Source organism: Pteronotus mesoamericanus, unplaced genomic scaffold (assembly GCF_021234165.1).
Source record: "Pteronotus mesoamericanus isolate MK-2021 breed Mesoamerican mustached bat unplaced genomic scaffold, CSHL_Meso_final contig_20, whole genome shotgun sequence".
NCBI classification, from domain to species: Eukaryota; Metazoa; Chordata; class Mammalia; order Chiroptera; family Mormoopidae; genus Pteronotus; species Pteronotus mesoamericanus.
The window spans coordinates 55,691,189-55,716,170 of record NW_026555085.1 but is presented as its reverse complement, the minus strand read 5'-3'; the positions used below and the strand labels follow the sequence as shown (position 1 = coordinate 55,716,170).

Below are 24,982 nucleotides of genomic sequence, written 5' to 3'. Positions count from 1 at the left end.
CCAGTTGTTCACTTTGACCCTTTAGTCCCTCCGTAGTCTGAAATTAGCTCCAGAAACTGAGCCGCCTTTTCCGAAGCTAAAGTGTTCCTATTGAAGAACATACCTCCCCTCGGAGGAGGATCGTGTCGTTAAGGCAAAAATTTCAGGGCGCTCTGTACAGAACACTTAAACTCTTGGCTTTTGCCCAATTAAAGATGAAAATGGGTCAGGCACGGCGCTGGCTACGTTAAGATTAATATGAAGGAATGTTCAGACACTTCCACAGTGTGTACTACAGAGCCCAGGTGGTATTGCCCACAACAAAAATGGCGTGGAAACATGTTAACCGGGTACTGTCCTAGGCTCAAGGTCCAGGATGCTGGGACCGTGTGGCTTCAGATGACCAGCGGATGTTATTGTTATTACTTCCGGGTGAGATTGCTCGGGCGCCATCTTGTCTTGTTCCTGAAGAAGTAGAAGCATCGAAAGCGTTGGAGAGGTATTACGGGAACAGTGGCGACAACGGTGTTCTGGAACCACAGTGGGTAAGTGTTAGAGAACAGTTAGGCGGGGGGACTTGCCGGGCCATTACAACCTTCTTGGTTTCTGTGGCGGAGGTAGCATAACTTAAAACACGTAGGCTGCGTACGCTGTTTGGCGCGACCGCTGGACCCTCATTCCTTTAAAGCCGCGGCGTCCGCCTGACTTGCGTGAATCAAAACGGTACTCTCGGTGAAAAGGAAATGTTCCCATGAAAGAGAGTGCTCACGATCCCTTCCTCTTAACTGTGGGAGTTTCTTCTTGGGTTAGAAGGGACCGATTCTTGGGTTCCTGACCCGCCGTTAAGCATTGCGCGTGCGCAGTGGGAACCCCCCGTCGGGAGGGGGATGCAACGGGGCGGAGGAGGCGGAGGGCCCGGATTTGGACCTTTTGCGCTGTGCAGCCCAGACTACGCAGGCGCAGCCGAGGGCAGAAACGTCCTGTAAACTCTAATTGCGTTCATTAGTTTGTATTTTTTTAATCCGGTGATGGACGTCATCTGCTAAGCTTCAATAGGGAAAAGGAAGTGTCCAGTATTTCAGTTGTACCATCTTGTGGATATTACTGTCATCTGAACATCTCGGGCACTTGACAGATTTTGATTGTTGGAGGTTATTTAATAGAAGACCAAAATAAACTTGGAATTTCTGATTGGAGTGCAGCAAGGCACAAACAATAAAACAAACCAGAACACTGTAAAGTTTCACTCGTTGGACTACTTTTTAAAGTGTCCTGGCGCTATAGGGAAAGTAATAGTAAATCAGTTCTTTTAAGGTGTTCTTGGGACTCTATTTAATTTTTGTTTTACTAATAGACTGTTTTTTAGAGCAGTTTTTGACTTACCAAAAAATTGAACAGATAGTTCAGAATTCCTATATAAATGCCCCAAACCCCCATTACACACAGTTTCTCTTGCTATTAATGGTACATTAGTATAATACATTTGTTGCACAATTAATAGACATATTATTGACATATTATTATTAACTGAAGTCTGTGTTTATTCACATTTCCTAAGTTTTAACCCAGCGTTCTTTTTCTGTCCCAGGATACCATCAGGATACCATATGACATTAGTTGTCATGTGTCTTTAGTCTTCTCTTGGTTGTGACAGTTTCTCAGGCTTTCTTTGTTTTCAGTGACTGTTTCAGGTTGAATTGTGTCCCTCCAAAATTCATACGTTGAAGTTCTAACTTCATTACCTTGGAATGTGACTCTGTTTAAAGATAGTATCTATAAAGAAGTAAGTTCATTAGGGTGGACCCTAATCCATTATGACTGGTATCCTTATAAGACAAAAAGGTTAGGACACAGAAGGAAGACCATATAAAGATATAGGGAGGAGGCATTCATCTACGAACTGAAGATAGAGGCCTCAGAATGAAACTAATCCTGCTGACATTGTGATCTTAGACTTCTAACCTCCAGAACTATGAGGAAATAAGTTTGTGTTATTTGAGCTACACAGTCTGTGGTACTTTGTTGTGGCAACCCTAGCAAACTAATACAGTGACCTTGACAGTTTTGAAGAGTACTGGTCAGGTATGTTGTAGGATGCCCTGCTATTGAAATTTCTCTGATATTTTCCTCCTAAGACTGGTGTTAGGGCTTTTGGATCACAGAGGCATCGTATCAATGATACGTTAATATAAGAAAGACAGACCACATTGTGATTGACTTTCATCACCTGCTCAAAGTAGTGTTTGTCAAGTTTCTACACTGTAAAGTTACTCTCCCATATCCACTCCTCCCTTCCATACCGTGCTCATTGGGAGGAAGTCCCTTCACACAGTTCACGCTAAAGAAGTGGAGAGTTATGCTCCCCCTCCTTTTGGCTGGAGTATCTACATAATTTATTTGGAACTTTGCAAGGAAGATTTATCTCTTCCCTCCCATTTATTCATCATTTATTTATATCAGCATGGACTAGATATTGATATCATAATTTGTGTGATAATTCAGTATTATTTTATTTTTTGCTGATTTTTTTGGGGGGCAGTAGCTTTGGACTTCAGAAGCTCTTAAAGTAGTCTGCTGTGCACCTCTGACATGTCCTCATTCTATACTTTCCTCTCCCTCTCCTTTCCCACATTCTGGTACTACAAGATGCTCCAGACTCATTTTTTATGCGCCAGGTCTAAGAACCAGCTCTTTCTCTAAAGATCCCTGATTCCTTTTATTGTAGAATGGTATTAGAACCAAGATATATACTAAAGTGTTGTTAATTTAGGCTCTTGCTCTCATTTGTTTTTCAGATATCACTTTTATTGGTATCTATAACCAACGCATCCAATTCTCTGATTTTTTAAAAAAATACCTCTATTAAGCTGTAAGTTGCAAAGTATCTCAATATATATCAAAATGCATTCAAAATGCACGTCGCATAAAGTAGCAAAAATTTTTTTTGCCACATTTCAAATAGTTACAAGGTTTTTACTGGTGTCATCTCCACCTAACCTGAGTTGAACAAATGAATTTTTTATTTTGAAGCCGGTCACCTGGTATGTAGGACTGAAAGGGCAGGGGAGAAGAGGAATTGCATTTCATACTTTCTAAACTTTGTCCTTGATGTGAGAAACATTTGACCATGTGCATCTGAGGATAGATGTGCTTCCGTATCTCTTTGATTTTTGCAATTGAGGGAGGGAGGGAGAAACATCAATCTATTGCCTCTTGCAGGAGTCCCAGTCTGGGACTGAAGCTTCAACCCAGGCAGTGTGCCCTGACTGGGAATCTACCTGGCGACCTTTTGCTTTGCAGTAGGATACCCAACCATTTGAGCCACGCTGGTCAGGGCACATTTTAATTTTCATTTATCTCATCACGTGATTGTCTATGATTGTCATTTAAACAAGTATTTTTAAGACTCTTTAAGCAGTGTTCAAATATAGAGTCTTCTAAGAGATGCGTAAGATGATTGACGGTCATTTCTGGTTGTATTAGTTTCTTAGGGATTCTCTAACAAATTACCTCAAACTGAGTGGCCTTAAACAACAGAAATTTATTCTTTTACAGTTCTCCAGCCTAGAAGTCTGTAATAAAGGTTTCGGCAGGCCCTGCTGGTGTGCATGCGGGCTCTTGTTCTGTGTCTCTCTGTCTCTCTGTTTCTCTTTCTGTCTTTTCCTTCCTCTCTCGAATCAATCAGTAAAGAAGAATTTAAGAAAAACCTGTAGATTTATATCTAAAAATACACTCATGATAAAATAATTCAAAGAATACAGAAAAATGTAAAATAAAATATCAAAACTCCCTGACCTCTGTTTTTGCTCTCCAGAGCTTAGCAGGGTTTTTAAATTTTATTTTTGTTTATTTTTAAAGAGGGGGAAGGGAGGGATAGAGAGAGGGAGAGAAACATTAATGTGTGAGAGAAACATCCATTGGCTGTCATACATTCCCAGAACAGGACCTGGCCTGTACCCAGGCATGCCCTGACCAGGAATTGAACTGGCAGCCTTTTAGTTTGCGAGATGACACCCATTCCATTGAGCCACACCAGTCAGGGTGAGCTTAGCAGTTTTAAGAGTTCTATGTAATTTAGGAATTTTCTATATGAAATTGCATTCTTAAAAAGGAAGAAAACCTCAAGTGGTATCATTCATGTGCTGTCATGTAAGTTCCCCCCACCCACACACACTTAATACAACTTGTACATCAATATATTTCAGCATATAAAAGTCTGCTTGCCCTGGCTGGTATGGCTTAGCGGATTGAGTGCTGGCCTGTGAACAGAAAAGTCACTGGTTCGATTCCCAGTCAGGGCACATGCCTGGGTTGCGGTCCAGGTCCCCAGCTGGAGGTGTGCAGGAGGCAACTGATCAGTATATCTCTGGCACATCAGTATTTCTCTCGGTTTCTTTCTCCCTCCCCCCTCTCTAAAAATAAGTAAATAAAATCTACTAAAAAAAAAAAAGTATCAGGCCTGGCTTTGTTGCTCAGTTGGTTGGAGCATCATCCCATACACCAAAAGGTTGCGATTTGGATCCCTGGTTGGGGCACATAGATAGGTTGTGGGTTCGATCCCTGGTCCAGGCATGTAGGGGAAGCATCTGATTGATGTTTCTCACATCAATGTTTGTCTCTCTCCCTTCTTCTCTCTCCAAAACTAATAAAAACACATCCTTGGTTGAGGACTTAACAAAAAGAGTCTACCACATTCTTTTGTATGGCTGAATAGGAGTTCACTGTACGATTCACTCTTATCGATTGCCCTTTAGATGAGTGTCGCTAAAAAATGTTCACTGTTAGAAACACACTGCAGGTTTTTTAAGTTTGAAAGACATAGTATCTTCATCCGTGGTTTAAATCGTTGAAGTGGAATTGGTGGGTCACGATTTTTATAGAATACCGTGATCCTGAATTACATTTTCTTCCCAAAAGATTTCTCTAGTTTCACCTCTCCATATTTTTCTCAGCCTAAGTGTACCAAACACTATATTTGAATAGTAGCTTTCATAAAAACCTTTGGGGGAGAAAAGCTTTGGAAAACATAGTAAAAGTAGAAGTGGTTGGTTTTAACAAACAGAAAAATGGCTACAAGTAATACAAATGAAACTCTTGAAAGTATACAAGTAAAAATCTGTGTGTGTAGGAAATTTTTATTTTTTTCTCTTTTTAAATTACAAAGGCTTCCAAATGAAGAATAGGGACAGAAAGGCTCTTTTCCCCCAAAGATAAAATGAAACCTTGGAAAGTCTTAGATTGCTTGTAGGAAAAAAAATGGAATTGAGTAGAAATGGGTTGGCTTGAGCAGCCTTCCCCCCACTAGTTGGAAACTTGAGGAAAGCTATCAAAAATGATGCTAAGACAGTCTTGGTGGTGATACTAACCAATGCTTATTGAAGTTTCCTATGCTGAGTTTTCATGCATTTCTCATTTAATCCTCACAATTACCCTATGAAATAGACACTTATTGTGGCCTCCATTTTACAGATGAGAAAACCAAGGATTAGAGAATAGTTTATTTGCCCACATTCACACAGCTAGTGAGGGGGTATAGATAAGCATCATGAACCAGAGTTTGTGCTCTGAAGTCTAGGTGACAAGTGATGACCAGAAAACTTAAAAGGAGAACTGAAAAAATTATCCATAAAAACTATTAAACATATGTAAAAGAAACTTTGTTTAGAGGGATTTCTAGAAAAGTAAATCTATGTAATGGAAATGATGGTAGGGAGTCTACACATCATTTTCACCATTCAGGTGGCTTTACTAAGTGCATATCTATTTACAACTCCAGTAGGCACTGTATAGTGCTAGTTATAATGCCTGCATTGTATGAGTTTACAACCTACGACAGAAAAGCCTATGTATTGAATTCTAATATGCCATTAGAACTTTGGAAAATACCAAGCTGTGCTTATGCCAGGTTCTTGGTTCTCATAAATGTAGGTCAACAGCTTCTCTGTCATTAACCTTTAAAAGTGAACAGAAAGAAGGAGGTACAGACCATTTATTTGTTTGGTCTTTAGTAACTGCTTTGTGGAGGACGCTGACCTGTATCTTTTGAAATATATAAGCAGATGAATAGATTTGTCTATCAACTTTAGAAAAGCTGTTAATCTGCTGGGAAGAAAATGAATCCATGTGAGGGACAGGCTGTTCTTACCTTGCTGGTGTTAATTTTTAAACTTAGAATTCCATAGAGAAATCTAAATTCATGCATTTTATTACCTTACTTGTATCACTTGAGTTAACACCAGGTGGATGAGATATTCTTTTCAAATTTTTTTTTCCCCTCAGCATATATGACAGTCCCTAAATTGTTTGATGCTATTTTGTATTGTTAATGATCTTTCCAAGTAAATAAAAAAGGTATTTTAAAAGAAGTGTTGCCTTCTCATTTCTGATGTACCTGTTTCCCTTAACCTTATAATGATAAATACTTTCTTATTATAGTTAAAGGAAGAAAAAGTTCCAAATTAATTTAGAGATGATCACATTTTCATGTTACATTCCTAGAATTTATTTTTATGCTAATTTTTCATAATTTAAGAGCATACTTATACTCTTTTTTTCCCCCCCCAGGGCATAAGTAATCTTGCTGCTATGCTTCCAAGTTGTAGTCTGAATCAATCTAAACTTTAAACAGAAGGTGAACCTCTGAGGTCAGTCAAAATAGCAGTTGATCCTACATCTGGGTTTGTTAGCTTTTAATTAAAGTTATAATTGGAATTACTTTTCAAGGGCTATAATGAGTCATTTATCTTTTAAAGGGTTTTAAAGGTATAGTTGGAAAAGAGGGGTGGGGGAGAGCGGGGAGAGAAACAAAAAAATCTGAAGAGAGATTAGAAAAAGTATATTTAGCCCTGGCTGGTGTGGATCAGTGGATTGAATGCTGGCCTGTGACCTGAAAGGTTGCCGGTTTTTTCCCAGTCAGGGCACATGCCTGGGTTGCAGGCCAGGTCCCTGGCTGGGGGCGTGCAAGAGGCAACTGATTGATGTATCTCTTGTACATTGATGTTCTTCTCTCTTTCTCCCTCCCTTCCCCTCTTTCTAAAAATAAATAAATAAAATCTTTACTTAAAAAAAAAAGGAAAGAAAAAGTGTATTTAGCTTCAGTTGTTGACCTCAACTGTGGTGTTATTTAGTGTCTATTTCGCCGTGTTTTAATAATGCCATTATAATAGACTATATTCATGCAACTAGACCATAAATGCACTTGACTCGTAAGTCAAGGTAACAAAGGAATGCATCTTCCCTAATTCTCAGTGTTCTTCAGTTGAGAGGTCAACATCTGCCATTGATAGAATTATAAAACACTCTGAAAGTGCTGCAAAGACTGGGGCTGTAAACTCTAAGAGCCTGAGTTATAATAGCCATTGCTCCATTGGAGGTGGTGTTTCTTACTTCCTTGTTATCTGGCTTCTGTATTTTTTGTGATGCTGCAGTACTAAGGCTTCTGTCTTATTTTTAGAGCTAAGGGTCAGTCTAGAAGGATTTATTTAGTAAACATTTACTCAATGCCTACTTTATTTTATACTAAGCTCTGGGGTACAAAAATGAAGAAACATAATGCTGCTTACCAGATGTGTCGTTGGGTTCTTGAACAAGGTTGTATATCAGTGTTGGATAGAGTACAAAGATATTGGACTGTAGGAATTTAAAATTTTCATTATGAGAGTTTTCAAACTAGTTTACGGAAAGGTAAACTCATGTGACAACCCCCTCCCCCATGCCCATTATCTTGATTTAATAGTTACTAACATATGTTCTCTCCCCCAATCTTTTCTGTGTTGAAGAAACCTGGTCCTGTAAACTGTCTCACCTTCTGGATTTATCTGATTGTTTCTTTTGATACTGTTTATCTCATTCCTTTGTCCCTTTATCATTCCTTCACACTAGAATTGAGACCAAAAAGCTTGGTTGGATTCAGTTAAACATTTTTGGTGAAAATAGTGATTCTGGGAACATAATACTGTATCTCATGAGGAGACACCATTACAGATTATTAAATCTGTAGGGTGATATTTTGACAACCTTTGAGTCTGTGATTTCCCATTACTTCTAAGATTGTCTGAATTGTTTTATTAGATTTGGCATTAGAGCAGCTTTCTAAATCTGTTCTACCTTAAGCATTCATTAGCTGTAATTATTTATAAGGAATAGTTTTCCTTCATTAGCCAGAACTATTTGGTTACTCCCTTCAAGGAATATTAGTTGGGGGAGATTAAATCACATTTGTTCTTACTATTTTCAAAATAATTATATTTCCAGAAATTTATATTGGGAGAAATTGGGCTTTTTCCCTTTTTGAACTAAATTGGTTTGATGCTTACTACCATACTCTGACAATAGTATTAACATGAATTTTCTACTGTTGCTTGCCAACCTAAAAATTCCAGTTGCCTCTGGCAACCTGTTGACCAGAATTTTAGAGCTCTAATCACATAAATGTATCATCATGTAATAATTTCTATGTGAGCTTTTAAAATTAAAGAACTCTCATTCTCATCTTTAACTTGTGTTCATTTTGTTGAAGATAGAAAATCCAATATATTTTTAAAACCAGGATGTGGGATCAAGGAGGACAGCCTTGGCAGCAATGGCCCTTGAACCAACAACAGTGGATGCAGTCATTCCAGCACCAGCAGGATCCAAGTAAGGACACAAACTGAATTTGGAGGGTGGGCGAGGGAAAAATATATAGAGATAAGTGGGAAATACTCAGTGGGATTAAGGGAGATAGAATTGGAATTGGTTTGTTGGATCATTTTATAGTCAGTATCTAATCTTTAAAACTGATTAGTTCTTTTTTTTTTCTAGGAAGGCGGAAAGTCTTTTATTTTCCCCTTTTTTAAAAAAATTTATTGAAATTATTGAGGTGACTTTGGTTAATAGGGTCATAGAGGTTTCAAGTGTACATTTCTATGATACATGATCAGAAAGTCTTTCTTAAATGTGTAATGTAAGTAAAGCATACTTCGATTGTCAATTCTGAATATTATAATTCTGTGTAGATAATAGTTAACTAATGAGTAGTATGCTAAGTCATTTCTCTTTATTATACAACATTTCAAGCATAGGCAGACATAGAAAAAAGTATAGGGAGACCCCATTTGGTTTCATTGATATGACTCTTCCACTGTCTTACCTTTATTGGCGTAATCTTAACCTATTTTTTAAATAACTACATTATATTCCATTATAGCACCATACCATAATTTAATTGATCTACTTTTGGATCATTGATTGATGGTAGTTTTTACATTTAAAAATAATTACCATAATTTTGTATGTATATCATTATTCATGTGTCCAATTATTAGGAAAAAAATTTAAGAACTAGGTTTGTTAGATCCCAGTTGCATATTTGGAAAGTGTTAGACATTGCCAAATTTAACTCCATGTAGATTATTCCGATTTATGTTTTCATCAAAATGTACAAGAATATCTTTTTAATCTTTACTAAACTGAGATGTGAAAAACTTATTTTACTTTTTTCCTTTATTAATATTAAATATTAGATCTTAAAATGTTAAGTATAGATATTTGAGAAGGAAAGGAGGAACTTTAAATTGGTGGGGACAATGAATTTTGAAGAATGACTAATAAGTTGTTAGGAATGTAGTTTGACTCGAGAAGGGAGCTTTAGCTTAAGAAGGATGGCTGTGAGGAGAAACAGGGATAGATAGCTATACTCACTTGAGGTCTGCAGGGTCCAATGTACGCCTGAAGAGGACCTATTTGAGGAATAATTTGTTTAAAAAAAAGAGGAATAAGAGTTTTAAAAACCTCAATAAACTAAGGCTCAGAGGATAAATTTTTTATGAGTTAATATTAGAAAATAATTGGTTAAGAGTATTTTTTGTGGAATCATTTTCAGAAGGTCTCAAGTAGTTTATTTTACTTTGTACCCTGAATATAGATTCTTTTCTGAGCATCCTTTCAGTCAAACATTCAGTAATATTTAAGGAATTGCTGAGATGCTTGTTTTGCTTAGAGGCACTGTTCTTTTAGCTCCTACATTCTGAACGCTAAATTCTTCTGTGTTAAATTACATTAGGCCAGATTGACTGGGCTGCATTGGCTCAAGCTTGGATTGCCCAAAGAGAAGCTTCAGGGCAGCAAAGCATGGTAGAACAACCACCAGGAATGATGCCAAATGGACAAGATATGTCTGCAATGGAATCTGGTCCAAACAATCATGGGAATTTTCAAGGGGATTCAAACTTTAACAGGATGTGGCAACCAGGTTTGTTGTTTATGTTTTCCAAATTTTAGGACTTTTGTAAAATAAAAAAGATTAAAGTTAAATTGTTTAATTTGTTTTAGTCTTGTGACTTCTTGAAATTAATCCTTAAAGAATAGGCAGTTTTAATTAGATTTGACCTTGAAATTTGTGGTTAAAATTATTCTGTACTCAGTCTGCTAGCATTGTGGCACTCAGTTGATTCTTTTCTTGGTTCTTCATTCCTAGGCTGACAGGGGCTGGGAACACTGGAAACCTCACTTGGCATCTAGGGAAGAGAGCATTCTATGGTCTCTCTGTTGCAACCTCTGGCCTTTTCAGAAGCAGGACTGGCAGAGCAAAACATGTCTAGTCTCTAAAGAAAAATTGTGTCACTATGTGACAAGTTAGTTTGTCAAATATACTCTGCCCCTATCATCCACCCATATTTACTTCCCTTTTTTCACATAGTGAAGATCTTCCATAAGTTTTTATCTGTTTTGTTTGTTTGCTTGCTTGCTTTTTTACTTCACAGTATGATATAGATTCCTTGATGCTAGTTCAGTTTTCTATGACTTGTACTATTATTTTTAATAGTCACTTCAATTTATTTATAGAGGAATCTTATGTTTAAGTGTGCTGATTGGTGAAGTCATACATATCTCCCTTTCCCTATTAATAATTATTTTTGTTTCTCAATGTAAGAATGGAAAACTCAAAGTAATTCTCTAATACCACTTTTAAAAGTATAATGAGTATTTTAATATTTGATATTATGAAGGTAGTTCATTTCTAGTTTTCTTGAAGCCATGCAAAATTTCCTCACGTTTGAAAATGTTTTAGTTCCCATGTTCAAGTTTATAAATGACCCACCCTAGCATTTCCATTTCCCCAACTTTGCTCTACTGGTTTTCTTTGTGACCTTGGCAAGTGATTTATTTCTGTGTGCCTCAATTTTCCCTCCTGAAATTGGCAAAAATACTACCTGATTTCTTCCTACCTCACAGGGATGTTGTGAGGATAAATGTGTTCATGGAAGAAAGAAATTATATAAAATCCCTAAGCATTATTTTTATGGTGGTGTTACTGAAAAGAAATAGAAAAGTTAAACAACAAAAAATTGCTTTGAATTTTGTTACATTTATTAAAAATAATTTTGGGCATTCGGTTTCCATTTGTGTAGGATATGAATTAAGTGGAGATTAGCTCACTTGAATTATTTCTTAGATTAATTCATTGCTTATTTTTAAGATATACAAAAGGAATTTGACCAAGAAGTCATAATCTTTATATTTATTTATTTACTGAAAAATCTAGCTTTCTTGAGAGTTTAAAAATATGTGTTGATTTTGTTGTAACTCCCTGTTGAATGTTTTTATGCCTAAATCCTAAATAGAATGGGGAATGCATCAGCAACCCCCACATCCCCCACCAGATCAGCCATGGATGCCACCAACACCAGGCCCAATGGACATTGTTCCTCCTTCCGAAGACAGCAACAGTCAGGACAGTGGGGAATTTGCCCCTGACAACAGGCATATTTTTAACCAGAACAATCACAACTTTGGTGGACCACCCGATAATTTTGCAGTGGGCCCAGTGAACCAGTTTGACTATCAGGTGAAAGATATTTTGTTGCTTTAATATTGTAGATGTGCACATAATCCATTCTTTGGAAGTTTGTCTCACCAAGAGTACCTGAGATATGTGTTTCACTTTTCAGTCTTATGCAGATAAGTGCATATTATGTCTCATAAAAGTTACCAGTTTTTGAGTATTAAAATCATTTAGATTTTTATTCTGATTTGCTTAGGAAAATGATATAAAGGATCATTAGGGAAAAATTTGGATAAAATGAAGATGTGTAAGTGCAAGAGTTATATGATGTTTTGTTTTCTAACTTACAATTTCAAATGGTATATTTAAATGTTCAATAAAGTTTAGAAAATGCACAGCAGTTGAATACATTATTTATCAATAAAATTATGGTTAAGACATGAAGAACATAAGTGATCTTCTAAATGCAGTGCTTTCTGTGTAAAGTTACAACTTTTTCTATTATTTTTTTCTTCCATTCTAACATGACATGTTTGTTAATGGAATTGCACATAATTTCCTTTGTAGCATCTAATTCATTCCTAGGGACATAGAACTCTATGGGGAATAGTGTCATTATTTTCTCAAACCACTCTGCCAGGGTCTCCCCTGAAATTATGCTAGGTGTCATTTTGAAATAACTGATTGTAATTGTTACCTTATAAACTAAGCTATCATAATTTAAAATTTTGAGAAAGAAAACCATACAATATTTCACTAATTATATGGGTAACAAACATAAACAGTAGTCATCTTGTGACAGTAATCTTCCTATTCATGTATATTCACATACTTGTTGCATACTCATACTTGATATACAGATATGATAGTTTTTGTGGCAGGGGGCTTCTACTTGTACCACATTTGCTTGGTACATCCCCTTGCTAACAAGACAACTCTGTTGGCAACTGGCTTAGGAAAGCCTCTGAAAATGGTAAAATTACAAAAAAAAATGTAATATAATGAGCCAGTGAGTTTTATCTTCGCTTAAAAGATATTTCTTGGCAAGATTATAGAAATAACCTAAATTCACAAGAACTCGAAAGTTGAAATTGATTTAAAAATTTTTTTCCTGTATTTTCTAGTTACAGAAAAATCGACATTTTGATTCCTTGGTAGTGAAAGGATTAGTTTATAAACAGATGCAGAATGAAAAAGTTCATATATATCATTTTCTCTGTTTCTTGAAAATATTGTATCAGCTGGATTTTAGATGGCTCTTGCATTTACCTAAGCAGAAAGTCTTTTTCTTAAGAAAAGTTAGCCTAGGTTCTTGGGGCTACAGAAATATCAGTGGGTATTAGAACCGTGGAATTCTTGGATTTGCTGCACACATGGATTTCTACTGTCCCAGTTCATAACACACGTGTGTCCCAGAGTGTATAGTGTATTAATGTGAAGAAAAATAAACTGCAATACTCTTTCAGCATGGGGCTGCTTTTGGTCCACCGCAAGGTGGATTTCATCCTCCTTATTGGCAACCAGGACCTCCAGGACCTCCAGCACCTCCCCAGAATCGAAGAGAGAGGCCATCATCATTCAGGGATCGGCAGCGTTCACCTATTGCACTTCCTGTGAAGCAGGAGCCTCCACAAATTGGTAGCTATTTAAGTTTAGTGAACCACAATTGGCATGATTTCTTGATCATATAAAAAGGATGTCTTATTTTTTAAGTTGTTCTGATACCTCTGGTATCTTAGGAATTGATACTTTAAAACCCTATTATTTTATAGTCGTAAACCTTAACATTTCAAAGAAGAGATTTGTCTAAAATATTTGAAGCTTAATTTCCTTTAAAATAAATCTTTAAACAGATTTGGTGATGAGCTATAAATTTATCATGGCTGTAACATTTTGATCTCTGTTTTCACTGTTGACAGTTTTATTACATTATGCCAGTATTTGAGCCTTTCCCACTTTCAAAACCACCTACTTTTTCTCTCTGGATTCTTTCCATTGTTAGTTCATCTGTTACACTGCTGCCAGATTAATTTTCCTTTCATTATTTCACTTTCCATAAGTATTTTGCAGAAAATTTCATTTTTTTAAAAAAATTATTTTTAGAGAGAAACATCAATTTGTTGTTTCACTTGGTTATGCACTCATTGGTTGATTCTTGTGTGTGCTCTGACCAGGGATCGAACCCACAACCTTGGCATACTGCAACAGCATTCCAACCAACTGAGCTATCTGGTCATGGTGAAAATTTCATGTTTTAAGTAACGTATTAAATCTAATTTTCAATGGTAAATTATATACTTATGCTACTACACATCTGGAAATTGAAATATGGCAAGCAGTTAATGGACCAGAACATTTAAGGCTTTTCCTTACCACAAAGTGGATATTTTAGGGAGATTATTGCTTCTTTTATAACTTAATGGAATAAATTAAGAAGTATTCCATATGGAATACTTGTTAAAATGAATTTTCAGTGTGAAAAGAGACTTGTGTTTGACTCTCTTCTGTCTCAACATTTTAGGAAGCAGTGTAGTGTAAGTTTCTGAAATATCACTACATACTGGCTTTGTAACCTTGAACATATCAGTTAGTTTCTTTGGGTCTCAGTTTTCTCATTTGCAAAAGAGATCAAGTAATGGTAGTGGTCATATACAGCTTTTTTTATGGTTGAGATGATGGTTTAATGTGCTTTCACAGTGCCTTGGCATAAATGTTCATGCTGCTATTAAAAGCATTGATTTTAAAGAAAAGCATGATGTTTAACGGGCTGTTTTTGTTACCACTGTTTGGCTGGACAATGTATATATAGTATTTGTTACAAGTGTTCATATGGCACCAGCATTCTTTTTCTAAAAAATTTACTCACCAGTTTGCTGAAATTTAGGAATAAGGACATGCATTTGATTTTTACTTAACTGACTTATAGATTTTCTTTTTCCCACGTGAAACAGATGCAGTAAAACGCAGGACTCTTCCAGCTTGGATTCGGGAAGGTCTTGAAAAAATGGAACGTGAAAAGCAAAAGAAGTTGGAGAAAGAAAGAATGGAACAACAACGTTCACAGTTGTCCAAAAAAGAAAAGAAGACTACAGAAGATACTGAAGGAGGTGATGGCCCTCGTTTACCTCAGAGAAGTAAATTTGTAAGTAAAATCCTTGAACCGAAAACTCCATTTGGTATCTATGTGTAAAGGTTAATGAAATATTTTAGCTTATCGAAAAGTATTACAGTAATGTTCCTGGGATTACTTTCTGCGGCTATTTTGGGGATTATGTTTTTATATTATGTATGCGTTACTGAGGGTAGAGTAAGGAGACAGGGGCAGTGAGTTTATGAAACATTTCATCCTGGGGAGGAATTACTCAGTGGGTTGCGAGATAGCTCTTACCTTGACAAACATCTGTATTCTTGGTATATGAGGACAGTGCTCTAACCACCTGAGCTACTTGGCCAGGGCAACATCTCTAATCTTTTGTTTTGGTATAATTAACTCCCTAATGGTCGTTTATGAAACAAAACTAGGGGCAGAGAATACATCTGCCCTTTTTGAAGAAATAAATACTTATACCAGAGGATGTAATAGCCTTTATAGTTTTTGACATAAGCACTGAAAGTAACAAAATTTTAAATATTTAAATCTTCACCAGTTAGATGGCATGAGTGGTTTAGAAATTTTTTTGTTTAGCAATAATGTGCTTCTAGCTGGTAGGATAGTCATAGCACTGGCTGGTATCCCACTTACGAAACAGGTCTTCCTTCTAAGGCCATTTTCTGCGTCAAAAATAAATTTCAAGGACAGCAAGGTAACTAGATTTAAGAAGGCATTTATTTTGCTTAAATTCCATAAATTATTTTATTTTTACAAAAGAACCATGCCAAAGATGTGTTCTTTGTTCTGGGTGTTACGAAATAAAACAACAGACTACCACTATTAGAGTTTACCTTAAAATTTTTTAAAAAATCTTTACTTGAAACAGTGGATTTCCAGATGTGGTGGTTTTTTTAGGGTCAAAAAATTGGAGATTATCCTTCTCCTTCCACATGCCTTTGGGCTTGTGTTACAATGAATTCTTCTGTTCAAATGGTCTTGCCATAGTAGCATTTAGGTGGTCACCTAACTATTACTTAGTAGGCTAGCAATGTGACTGGAACACTACTTTACCTAAGGTAGAGTCCCTTCTCTAAGGTACACTGTTTGGATACTGAAAACCTAACACTCATACAGAGACAGACAAACTGCTGGCTTTTCCTCCATCTGAAGTAGACCTCATTTCTAATCTAGCTGTCCATTATACAGCTAAAAAGAAGCAAATTTCACAAAGTTTCAGGGCCAGCTGAGATCAGGAAACTGACTACAATTTTTTCGTTTTAAGTAAATAACTGACATTTACAGCTGAAAAGTAACACTGAATAATATGATTATGGTTTATTTACCCAAAGTTCTACAAACCACTCGTTTCAGCCACCATATATAATGGATATTAGTTCAGCCTCTGGGCATGATGTGTTTCTGGTTATTTATAAAATAATTATATAAAATTAATTATTACAAAATTATTATAAAATGAGCTCAAAATTGACTAAGGAAAAATTAAATTGAAAAAAAAATTAAATTTTAATATCTTACATTTCCTCTCAGGTTACACTTTAAATTACCAAATGAAATCTGTCATACAAAAATATAGTTTAGAAAGAAATTTCATTTTTATAGATTTGATTCATAAACTTTTAACCTAGAGTTTTAAAATAGAATGGGCAAGATAGTGACTTTTACATTATAAACATGAATTTGGGGTACACATCGTATTATCTTTTTTAGGATAGTGATGAGGAAGATGAAGATGCTGAAAATGTTGAGGCTGCAAGCAGTGGCAAAGTCACCAGAAGTCCATCTCCAGTTCCTCAAGAAGAGCAAAGTGAGCCAGAAATGACTGAAGAAGAGAAAGAGTATCAAATGGTAAAAATGTAAATTTCTTTTTTTAATTAATTTTTTGAGGTATAATTGACATAAAACATTATATTACAGGATTTATTTTGTTTATAATTTGTTAAAACTTTGGTATCTTGAACATTTAAACTGAGAACTCATGAAACAGTTATTTATATGTACTTACCTACAGATTTGCTGGGCAATAAAGTCTGCAAAATGCAGGTTATACTTACAGTATGAACTTACAGCTTATAAAGCAGTTGTTAAGCACATTTCCTAATACCAGTGTTATAATTAAACAATATTTTACTATATGAGACCCAAGAGAACACATTATTATTTTCTAAAGTGTGTTTTTTGAATACTGGAAAAGATTAAAAGACTTCATAAAAAATAAGTACAGGAAGCACTGGGTGGGAACATAGGTAAACAAATTTCTTCATTGCAAGACTTCTCAAAGCCTTAATATCTGTAATGTGTTTTGACATTTTTCTGAGATTGGAATAAAAAATGCTGCATTTCTCATATTGAAAGACAAGTTGATGTTAGGAATGTGTTTAGAAGATGCTGATTCAGTGTACTGTCATTTTCATAGATGAGTACTGTGATCTGGAACTCGGAGAGGTGAAGAGACTAACTAGTCGTCTACATTTGAAACAGCCATTGTAGCCAAACCTGAGCTAGGATCCAGATCTGTTTCAAGTCTATTGCACTCTATATTACAGCAATCAAGAAAAAGGGATTTTTATCTCACAAAATGAAATAACTGCCTTTTCCTTATTTTTTCCCCTCAAATTTTACTTTGAGCTGACGGTTAATGTAAATTCCTAAGCTAGTTAAGAAACTAGTGTTGAACTGCTTACTAATAATATTAAATGAAAGGCTACTTTCAACTATGGAAAGTTTTATTAATAGGGACTTCTTAAATGTTTTGTCTCTAGAGTTAGAATTCAGTGTTTCTATACAAATAAACTCATTTTTTTCCTTTAATCCATATAATTTTGAATTTTTTTCAAAGTTTTGATATTTTAGAATAGTTTTCAAGATACTCTGTTCCTTGGAATGACTGATGTGGTCTCTTCTCTAAAAATGTTTTATAAAATGGTTTTGCCTTGTAATTTTTTTGAAAATGTCAAACTATATTATTAACTATAATAATAAATTAGAAACAATGTATATTCCTTAGATGTTACTGACAAAAATGCTTCTGACTGAAATTCTCCTGGATGTCACAGATGAAGAAATTTATTACGTAGCCAAAGATGCCCACCGGAAAGCAACTAAAGGTATATTGTGGGTGTTCTTGGCTTTGTTTTTCTGGGGGTGTTTTGGTTTTGGTGGCTGTTTTGGACCTTTTTTTGTTGTTGTTGTCCTTGTTGAAATACTAGCAGATTTGAATATTTTCTTCTTGCATGTTTTACTCTTTGGGAAAGTTTAGATTTATAGACAACATATTACAACTATACAAGTATTTTTGTTTTATCCAATCTGAGCACAAATTGCTAAGTATACTGTTGTTTTGTAAAATGTATTGTGGAAAATTCTTGATGTTCAATTTATTTCACCTGATTTTTTTTTATAGATACCATGGCATTGGTGTATGACTTCTAATGCAATTTGGTTTTACTAATGAATTATAAACCTTCAGAGTTTTCAAATAGTTTACCACTTAAAATTCCTTCAGAAGCTAGTGATTCTCTCACCCAGCCCCTGTATTTTTAGTAACACTTAAAAAAATATACTGAAAGCAAAATTTAAATTATGGACCATACCTCAAAAATAAAAATAACGATATGCTGTCAACATTTTCCCCTCATTATAAATCAATTTCAACTCACATCAGAATTATACTTTCAAGGCCAGACATGCTACTGGTTTAAAATGAATGTTATGTTTTTAATGTTTCTTCTCTCCCCAAGAAGCAGCCATAGTAGTAGATTTAACAATACCATAGACTCTCATGACTATGAAATCGTGGCTATTTGTGTTAACATGTTGTTCCTGTTGTTGATGTGATACAAAGCTCCTGCAAAACAGCTGGCACAGTCCAGTGCACTGGCTTCCCTCACTGGACTCGGTAAGTGTTCTCCTTATTTGTGAGAGGGCCTTAGAGGGAAAAATCATACTTACCTTGTCTCTACATGTTCTGTTTTGAAACTGTACTGTTCCTACTCAGTTTATAAAACCTAGGTCTTAGGGTTATATGAGTCTCTAAAACATTTGTCTATTTTTTTCTTTGACTGTAGCAGTCACAGTGAGATTATTATAAATGTGGTGACACTCATAGTTTATTAAGGCAAGTTATAATTTAGCCATGACAGTATTTAAGCTCACTTTCAAAATTATTGCATACATGCCTTAAAGGGAAACCTATCTACTAATGCTTTTAAGGACCTTTATTTAGATTGTGTTGCAGCAAGTCAGGTTTACCATAGAGGAAAGGGTTTATCTTACATTAAAATAGTAATGATGTATTCATAATTTGTTATTTGCATGATATATTATCAGGTATATAAAAACTTGAATTTGCCTTTTCCATATCTTGATTTCAAATTAATCTTTGTGAGGATCAGTAGAAATGGCTAGAACCAAATGCCCATGTGATTTTGTTATTACTGTTTAGGTCATTTCAGGGTGGGGAGTAGTTTTAGCATTGTACCATTTTCTGTACAGTCAGAATTACAGTATTCTAATTTTTTTAGGGAAAAATACTTAGCATACTACCTGGGATTTCTAAGCTTTGAACAAAGGAAAAGTACATTGTAAAACTGTTTTCAGGATCCTCATATATTTTAAGGTAGTTGAATTGATTGTGCTTTAGTGAGGCTTTGTTACTACTGCCCTGTTTAATGATTTTATTGGTTAGCATGGACATTAAAACAAAACCATTATCGTGTATGGTGACAAATATATGAAATATTGCAGAAGGAAAAAGATACTATATCAGTTTTCATGAAGGGGGTCTATGAACTCCTTTAGTATTGGAATTTATACTTCTCCCCACCCCGAATAAACATATTCTTCCAACAAAATGCAATGAAAAAAAAAAAAGAAATGAGCTTTCTTCTCGAACCTTAAGAAGTTTTTAGTGCACAGAATGATTTTTCCATATGATAGACTGGGCTTTATGCACACAGGTGGACTGGGTGGTTATGGATCAGGAGACAGTGAAGATGAAAGGAGTGACAGAGGCTCTGAGTCATCTGACACTGATGATGAGGAATTACGGCACCGAATCCGGCAAAAACAGGAAGCTTTTTGGAGAAAAGAAAAAGAACAGCAGCTGTTACATGATAAACAGATGGAAGGTATATCTTTTAGATTCACTTAATTTTTGTCCAGTTTTGTCTGTCTGTATTTTCATTTTTCAACCAGCCTAAAATATCAAAAGATGGGATCAAGGCTAGATTATAAATGAGATGTAACTGAAACTAAGGTTTTTGCTGATACTTAATTTTTTATTAAATATAAAATCAAAATTAATTTTAATATTCAAAATATATAGTTTAGGTAAGGGAAACTTGGGAGATGTTAATTTCAGGGGCCATAAGTTAAGTATTTTAATGTATTTTAATTTCTTGTTAAAGTTCTTAAAATGAAAACTTTTGAAATGGGGGAAATACATTTGTAAAACTATTAAGTAATTTGTAGCTAAGATAATTAAGTATATGTAAAATACTGTAATGAGTACCGTTCTTAACAGCTTATATAATGATACTAGAAATAATGAAAGAGAACACTTACTTAGAGTTTTTTTTTTGAAAATTCTTATTTGGACAATTTGAAAGGTAACTATTAAGAGTTTGCAGCCAGAAAATCCCTATAAATTACTTACTACCTGTAAGTTGCCTTATTTTTTTCTTACTCACGCGTTACCTCTCTCTGCACCTTGATACTCTGTGGCTATACTCTCCAGGAGATTAGCTAACTGCATGTAGTTAATGAGCTTTTGAAATGTAGCTAACCCAAACTGAAATGTGCTGTAGGTTTAATGTATGCGCTAAGTTTCAAAGACTTTACATGAAAAAAAGATATTTCAGTATTTTCTTTTTAATTACATGTTGAAATGATAATTTTTTTATATTGGATTCATAAAATTAATTCTACCTGTTTTTACTTTTTTAATGTAGCTACTAGAAAATTTGGCATTGCTTATGTGGCATGTTTTATTGTTATAGTTTGGTAATATGGGAGTTCTTCATTATACATTTGACTTCTCTTGTTATTTTTGTCTTTTTCTATTTCAGAAGAAAAGCAACAAACTGAAAGGGTTACAAAAGAGATGAATGAATTTATTCATAAAGAGCAAAATAGTTTATCATTACTAGAAGCAAGAGAAACAGACGGTGATATGGTTAATGAAAAGAAAAGAACTCCAAATGAAACTACGTCAGTTTTAGAACCAAAAAAAGATCATAAAGAAAAAGAGAAACAAGGAAGAAGTAGATCAGGAAGCTCTAGTAGTGGTAGTTCCAGTAGCAATAGCAGAACTAGTAGTACTAGTAGTACTGTCTCTAGCTCTTCATACAGTTCTAGCTCAGGTAGTAGTCGCACATCTTCTCGATCTTCTTCTCCTAAAAGGAAAAAGAGACATAGTAGGAGTAGATCTCCAACAGTTAAAGGTAGACGTAGTAGGAGTAGAAGTTACTCTCGCAGAATTAAAATAGACAGCAATAGGGCTAGAATAAAGATTAGAGATAGGAGGAGATCTAATAGAAATAGCATTGAAAGAGAAAGACGGAGAAATCGGAGTCCTTCCCGAGAGAGACGTAGAAGTAGAAGTCGCTCAAGGGATAGGCGAACCAATCGATCCAGTCGCAGTAGAAGTCGAGATAGGCGTAAAATTGATGATCAACGTGGAAACCTTAGTGGGAGCAGTCATAAACATAAAGGTGAGGTTAAAGAACAAGAGAGGAAAAAAGAGAGGAGTCGAAGTATAGATAAAGATAGGAAAAAGAAAGACAAAGAAAGAGATCGTGAACAGGATAAAAGAAAAGAGAAACAAAAAAGGGAAGAAAAAGATTTTAAGTTCAGTGGTCAGGATGATAGGTTGAAAAGGAAACGAGAAAGTGAAAGAATATTTTCTAGGAGTGGTTCTATCTCTGTTAAAATCATCAGACATGATTCTAGACAGGATAGTAAGAAAAGTACTACCAAAGATAGTAAAAAACATTCAGGCTCTGATTCTAGTGGAAGGAGCAGTTCTGAATCTCCAGGAAGTAGCAAAGAAAAGAAGGCTAAGAAGCCTAAACATAGTCGATCGCGATCCATGGAGAAATCTCAAAGGTCTGGTAAGAAGGCAAGCCGCAAACACAAGTCTAAGTCCCGATCAAGGTAGTATACTTTTTAAAGTATTTTGTCTGATTTTTTAAAAATTTGACTGAATTTATTCAAAGTTGAAAGTGTCCTTTCTCTCTCTCTTTAATAAACTCCGTTTGGTACTTGATAAATGATCATAGTCTTTAAGTAATTTTAGAAATCCTTTATAATATTATTTATTTAAAAATTGCGTTCTTTAGTTTAAAATACATTTTTATTTTTAAATTTTGTCTTTTCCCTTTCTTTTTCAGATCAACAACCCCTCCCCGTCGTAAACGTTGAGGAATGATGTGGCAAGAATGCCATGATGTTTAAAAAAATTCCATGAGTTTTAAGGGCTTGTCTCATTATAGAGGCACATTGTGGCTGTGTAGGTGAAACCAGAATTTTCTTTTTATCTGTATATAGGTATACTTTTTCCAAATGCTGCTTCGAGTTAATAGGATTTCTTTGTATTTTTTTTTTTTTTCAAAAAATAGTGCACAATAAGACTATAAACATGCCATTCTCTTTCAGCTGTAATGTTCTTAAAATTATTCTCGAATGTACTGTGATGTCAATAAAGCTCTTTAGTTCATTTTTGTTAACCTCTTGCACCTTAATTTTATGATTTTATTCTAAGGAACGTACTTTTATAAAAAGGCAGCTGGAACTTTGTATAACAAGTTTTAAAGGTACTTCCTCCCATTTGCCCCAAAGAAAATGGTTTTAACTCAGTAGTTTGTCAAAGCTTGTCAATTGTACCCATGGATTTTTGTCAAATTCCAACTTTAAGGGTATGGAAGAGGGCCAGAAACAGACCTTTAGTTTTCATTTGAAATCATTTGACAGCTTTCTAAACTTTTGCTTTTCGGGGGATTTTCAAGTAATATATTCTGTGTGTATAAAGTATGGTTCACTCCTGTAAAATGAAGTTGCTGGATTCAATCAAGCCAGTGTACCAATCAGAGTTACTTATAAGGAATGATTGTGTTTGACACTAAAAGTCAAGTCTGGAACTATATTCGGCAGTTACCCACTTCTGTTTTAGAAGCATATTTTAAACACTTTGAGGTTGTTATAGAAATAAGACTCACAGTTCAATATACTTATTTATATTTTTAAAGTATAATATGACCTCAGCTCAGTGGAGGAATACTGTTTTATGCGGGCTTGTGTCAGTTTCATAACACTGAAATGGTTTGGTTTTGTCAGTTTCTTAAAATTAGGCTCAGTGAGTGGTTTAACAATTTAAGGCAGTTATAACTTATGGATAAAATGAAGGCTCCACAGGCATTTTAATGTTCAACTGCTTTCAGGGTTTGTTTTTATGTGATTATTCACTTATGCCACAATAGATAAATCTCCGAAAACAAATGCTTTTAAATTTTAAAGAGAAAAGAGCAGGTGCGGGTCACAGAAATGTTTTAAAGTATGCCTTTTTACCAGCAATAATTCATTTAAAATAAGCCAGATTTTTGCCAAGATCAGTGTTTCCTCAAAACAAAGGTAGAAAATAGATTTGTATAGTGTGCTCTTGTACCTCTACAAAAGTTCTTGAATAATTTTGAACAGTTTATGCATTTATCTAGAGGAAATAAATCAACTGTGAATAAATGCATGTTTACCAAAATGGTTGTTTTTACAGTGCATTTAGTTCTGATATTTATAACGTTGACATTTCACAGAATAACTTTTAAATAGTTTAGAATTCTATATAGTTTAGACATCAGTCACATCTGGAGACAAAATAAAGTGTGCAATATTTTTTATGTAGGTGAGCTAACACGGTATACCTAATTGTAGAATTATCCAATTAATTTGTAATAGATAAGTTGTATAACATTTTCATATCTTAAAATGTTTTTTAGATCAATCTTCAAGTGAAATATTTTCAAAATAAAATTCTACAGAAAAAGTTCTGCTGGCTATGATATGCACATTTTTGGGCAAGATACGAACTAGAGCCAAAAGTAGTATTTGACAATATAATTTACTCTGCCATACCACACAAGCTTCTTACCATTTAAATCTGTAGATATTTTTAAAAACACAGTCATGATGTGTGTGATTATTAGTAGACACATGAGTGTTATAATTAAATATTTGGGTTTTTCAGATTTTTATGGATAATTCAGAGAATTCATTATTTCATTGACATGTAATGAAGTATGTTTACCTTGAGTGGTAATATTTTATAAAATAGGGCTTCCATGATTTGGGATGTGAATGCTAAAACTTACATATAAGTTAATTAAATGTATAATTTGATTATGAAGTCTTTTTCTAAAATGACACCACCAGAAAATTAATAGATTCGATTTTTGAGACAATCATTGGTCTGGATTGGTTAATAAAAACTGTCTAAGAGGTTCTTTAAAAAATATTTCTAGTGTACTAATCATACTTGTTTTTGTGGAATGGGGATAAACCACACCATTAAGAGAATAAAATGTGATTTGGAAGAGGTAATTACAAGATTTGTTTCAGGCCCCAAAATATAAATAAAGATTGGTGTGGAATCTCAGTGTATATGTTTTCTGCCATTGTAAAATGTCTTATTTAACATCTCTTTCTAATGGTATATACAAAATAGGTGAATTTCCCCAGCATAGTCGATTTTTTAGTGTTTGAGTTACTCTATTTCTTCAAAGAAGCACATGGTTGTATAGTTAATTATAGGTGAGATTTTTTTTTATTTTATGTGGGAATATTTATATAGGAATTAAATAAGTTCCAAAGTCCCTATAATATTGTCTTATGGAAATCCTTTAACTTAAAGTGAGAGTTTTTCTCATATATATGTACATTAAAGTCTATTTTAGTAAAGTTTCTAAGATGGTACTAAGCATGGTTTAATGGAAATAGTGATATTTTGGATTGTCGTGGCTCTGCTGCTTGATATGTTTTGGGCAAATCATTAATTATTACGGGCCTTAATTTCTTCAACTGTATAAGGGTGGAATTAGATTATTTCCAAGATTTTGAACACTTAGAGCCCTTAAGTTCTT

General features: G+C 34.7%; 1 protein-coding gene across 7 annotated transcripts; it reads left to right on the top strand.

Moving 5' to 3' along the window:
* The first annotated feature begins 366 nt into the window (after positions 1-366).
* Positions 367-24,010, top strand: PNISR (PNN interacting serine and arginine rich protein). Of its 7 annotated transcripts, none has more exons than XM_054569750.1 (13): positions 436-524; positions 6,544-6,623; positions 8,502-8,616; positions 10,022-10,210; positions 11,583-11,806; positions 13,210-13,381; positions 14,695-14,885; positions 16,563-16,700; positions 17,860-17,959; positions 18,697-18,750; positions 19,811-19,981; positions 20,921-22,007; positions 22,244-24,010. In XM_054569750.1, exons 3-13 carry the CDS (start codon positions 8,529-8,531, stop codon positions 22,272-22,274), a joined length of 2,445 nt encoding a protein of 814 aa, XP_054425725.1. In that variant the 5' UTR covers positions 436-524; positions 6,544-6,623; positions 8,502-8,528; the 3' UTR covers positions 22,275-24,010. The 7 variants fall into 7 exon arrangements, with proteins under 7 accessions (XP_054425729.1, XP_054425728.1, XP_054425722.1 ...); XM_054569748.1 differs by having other exon boundaries at positions 8,498-8,616; XM_054569747.1 differs by lacking the exon at positions 6,544-6,623 and having other exon boundaries at positions 397-524.
* The last annotated feature ends 972 nt before the right edge of the window (positions 24,011-24,982 follow it).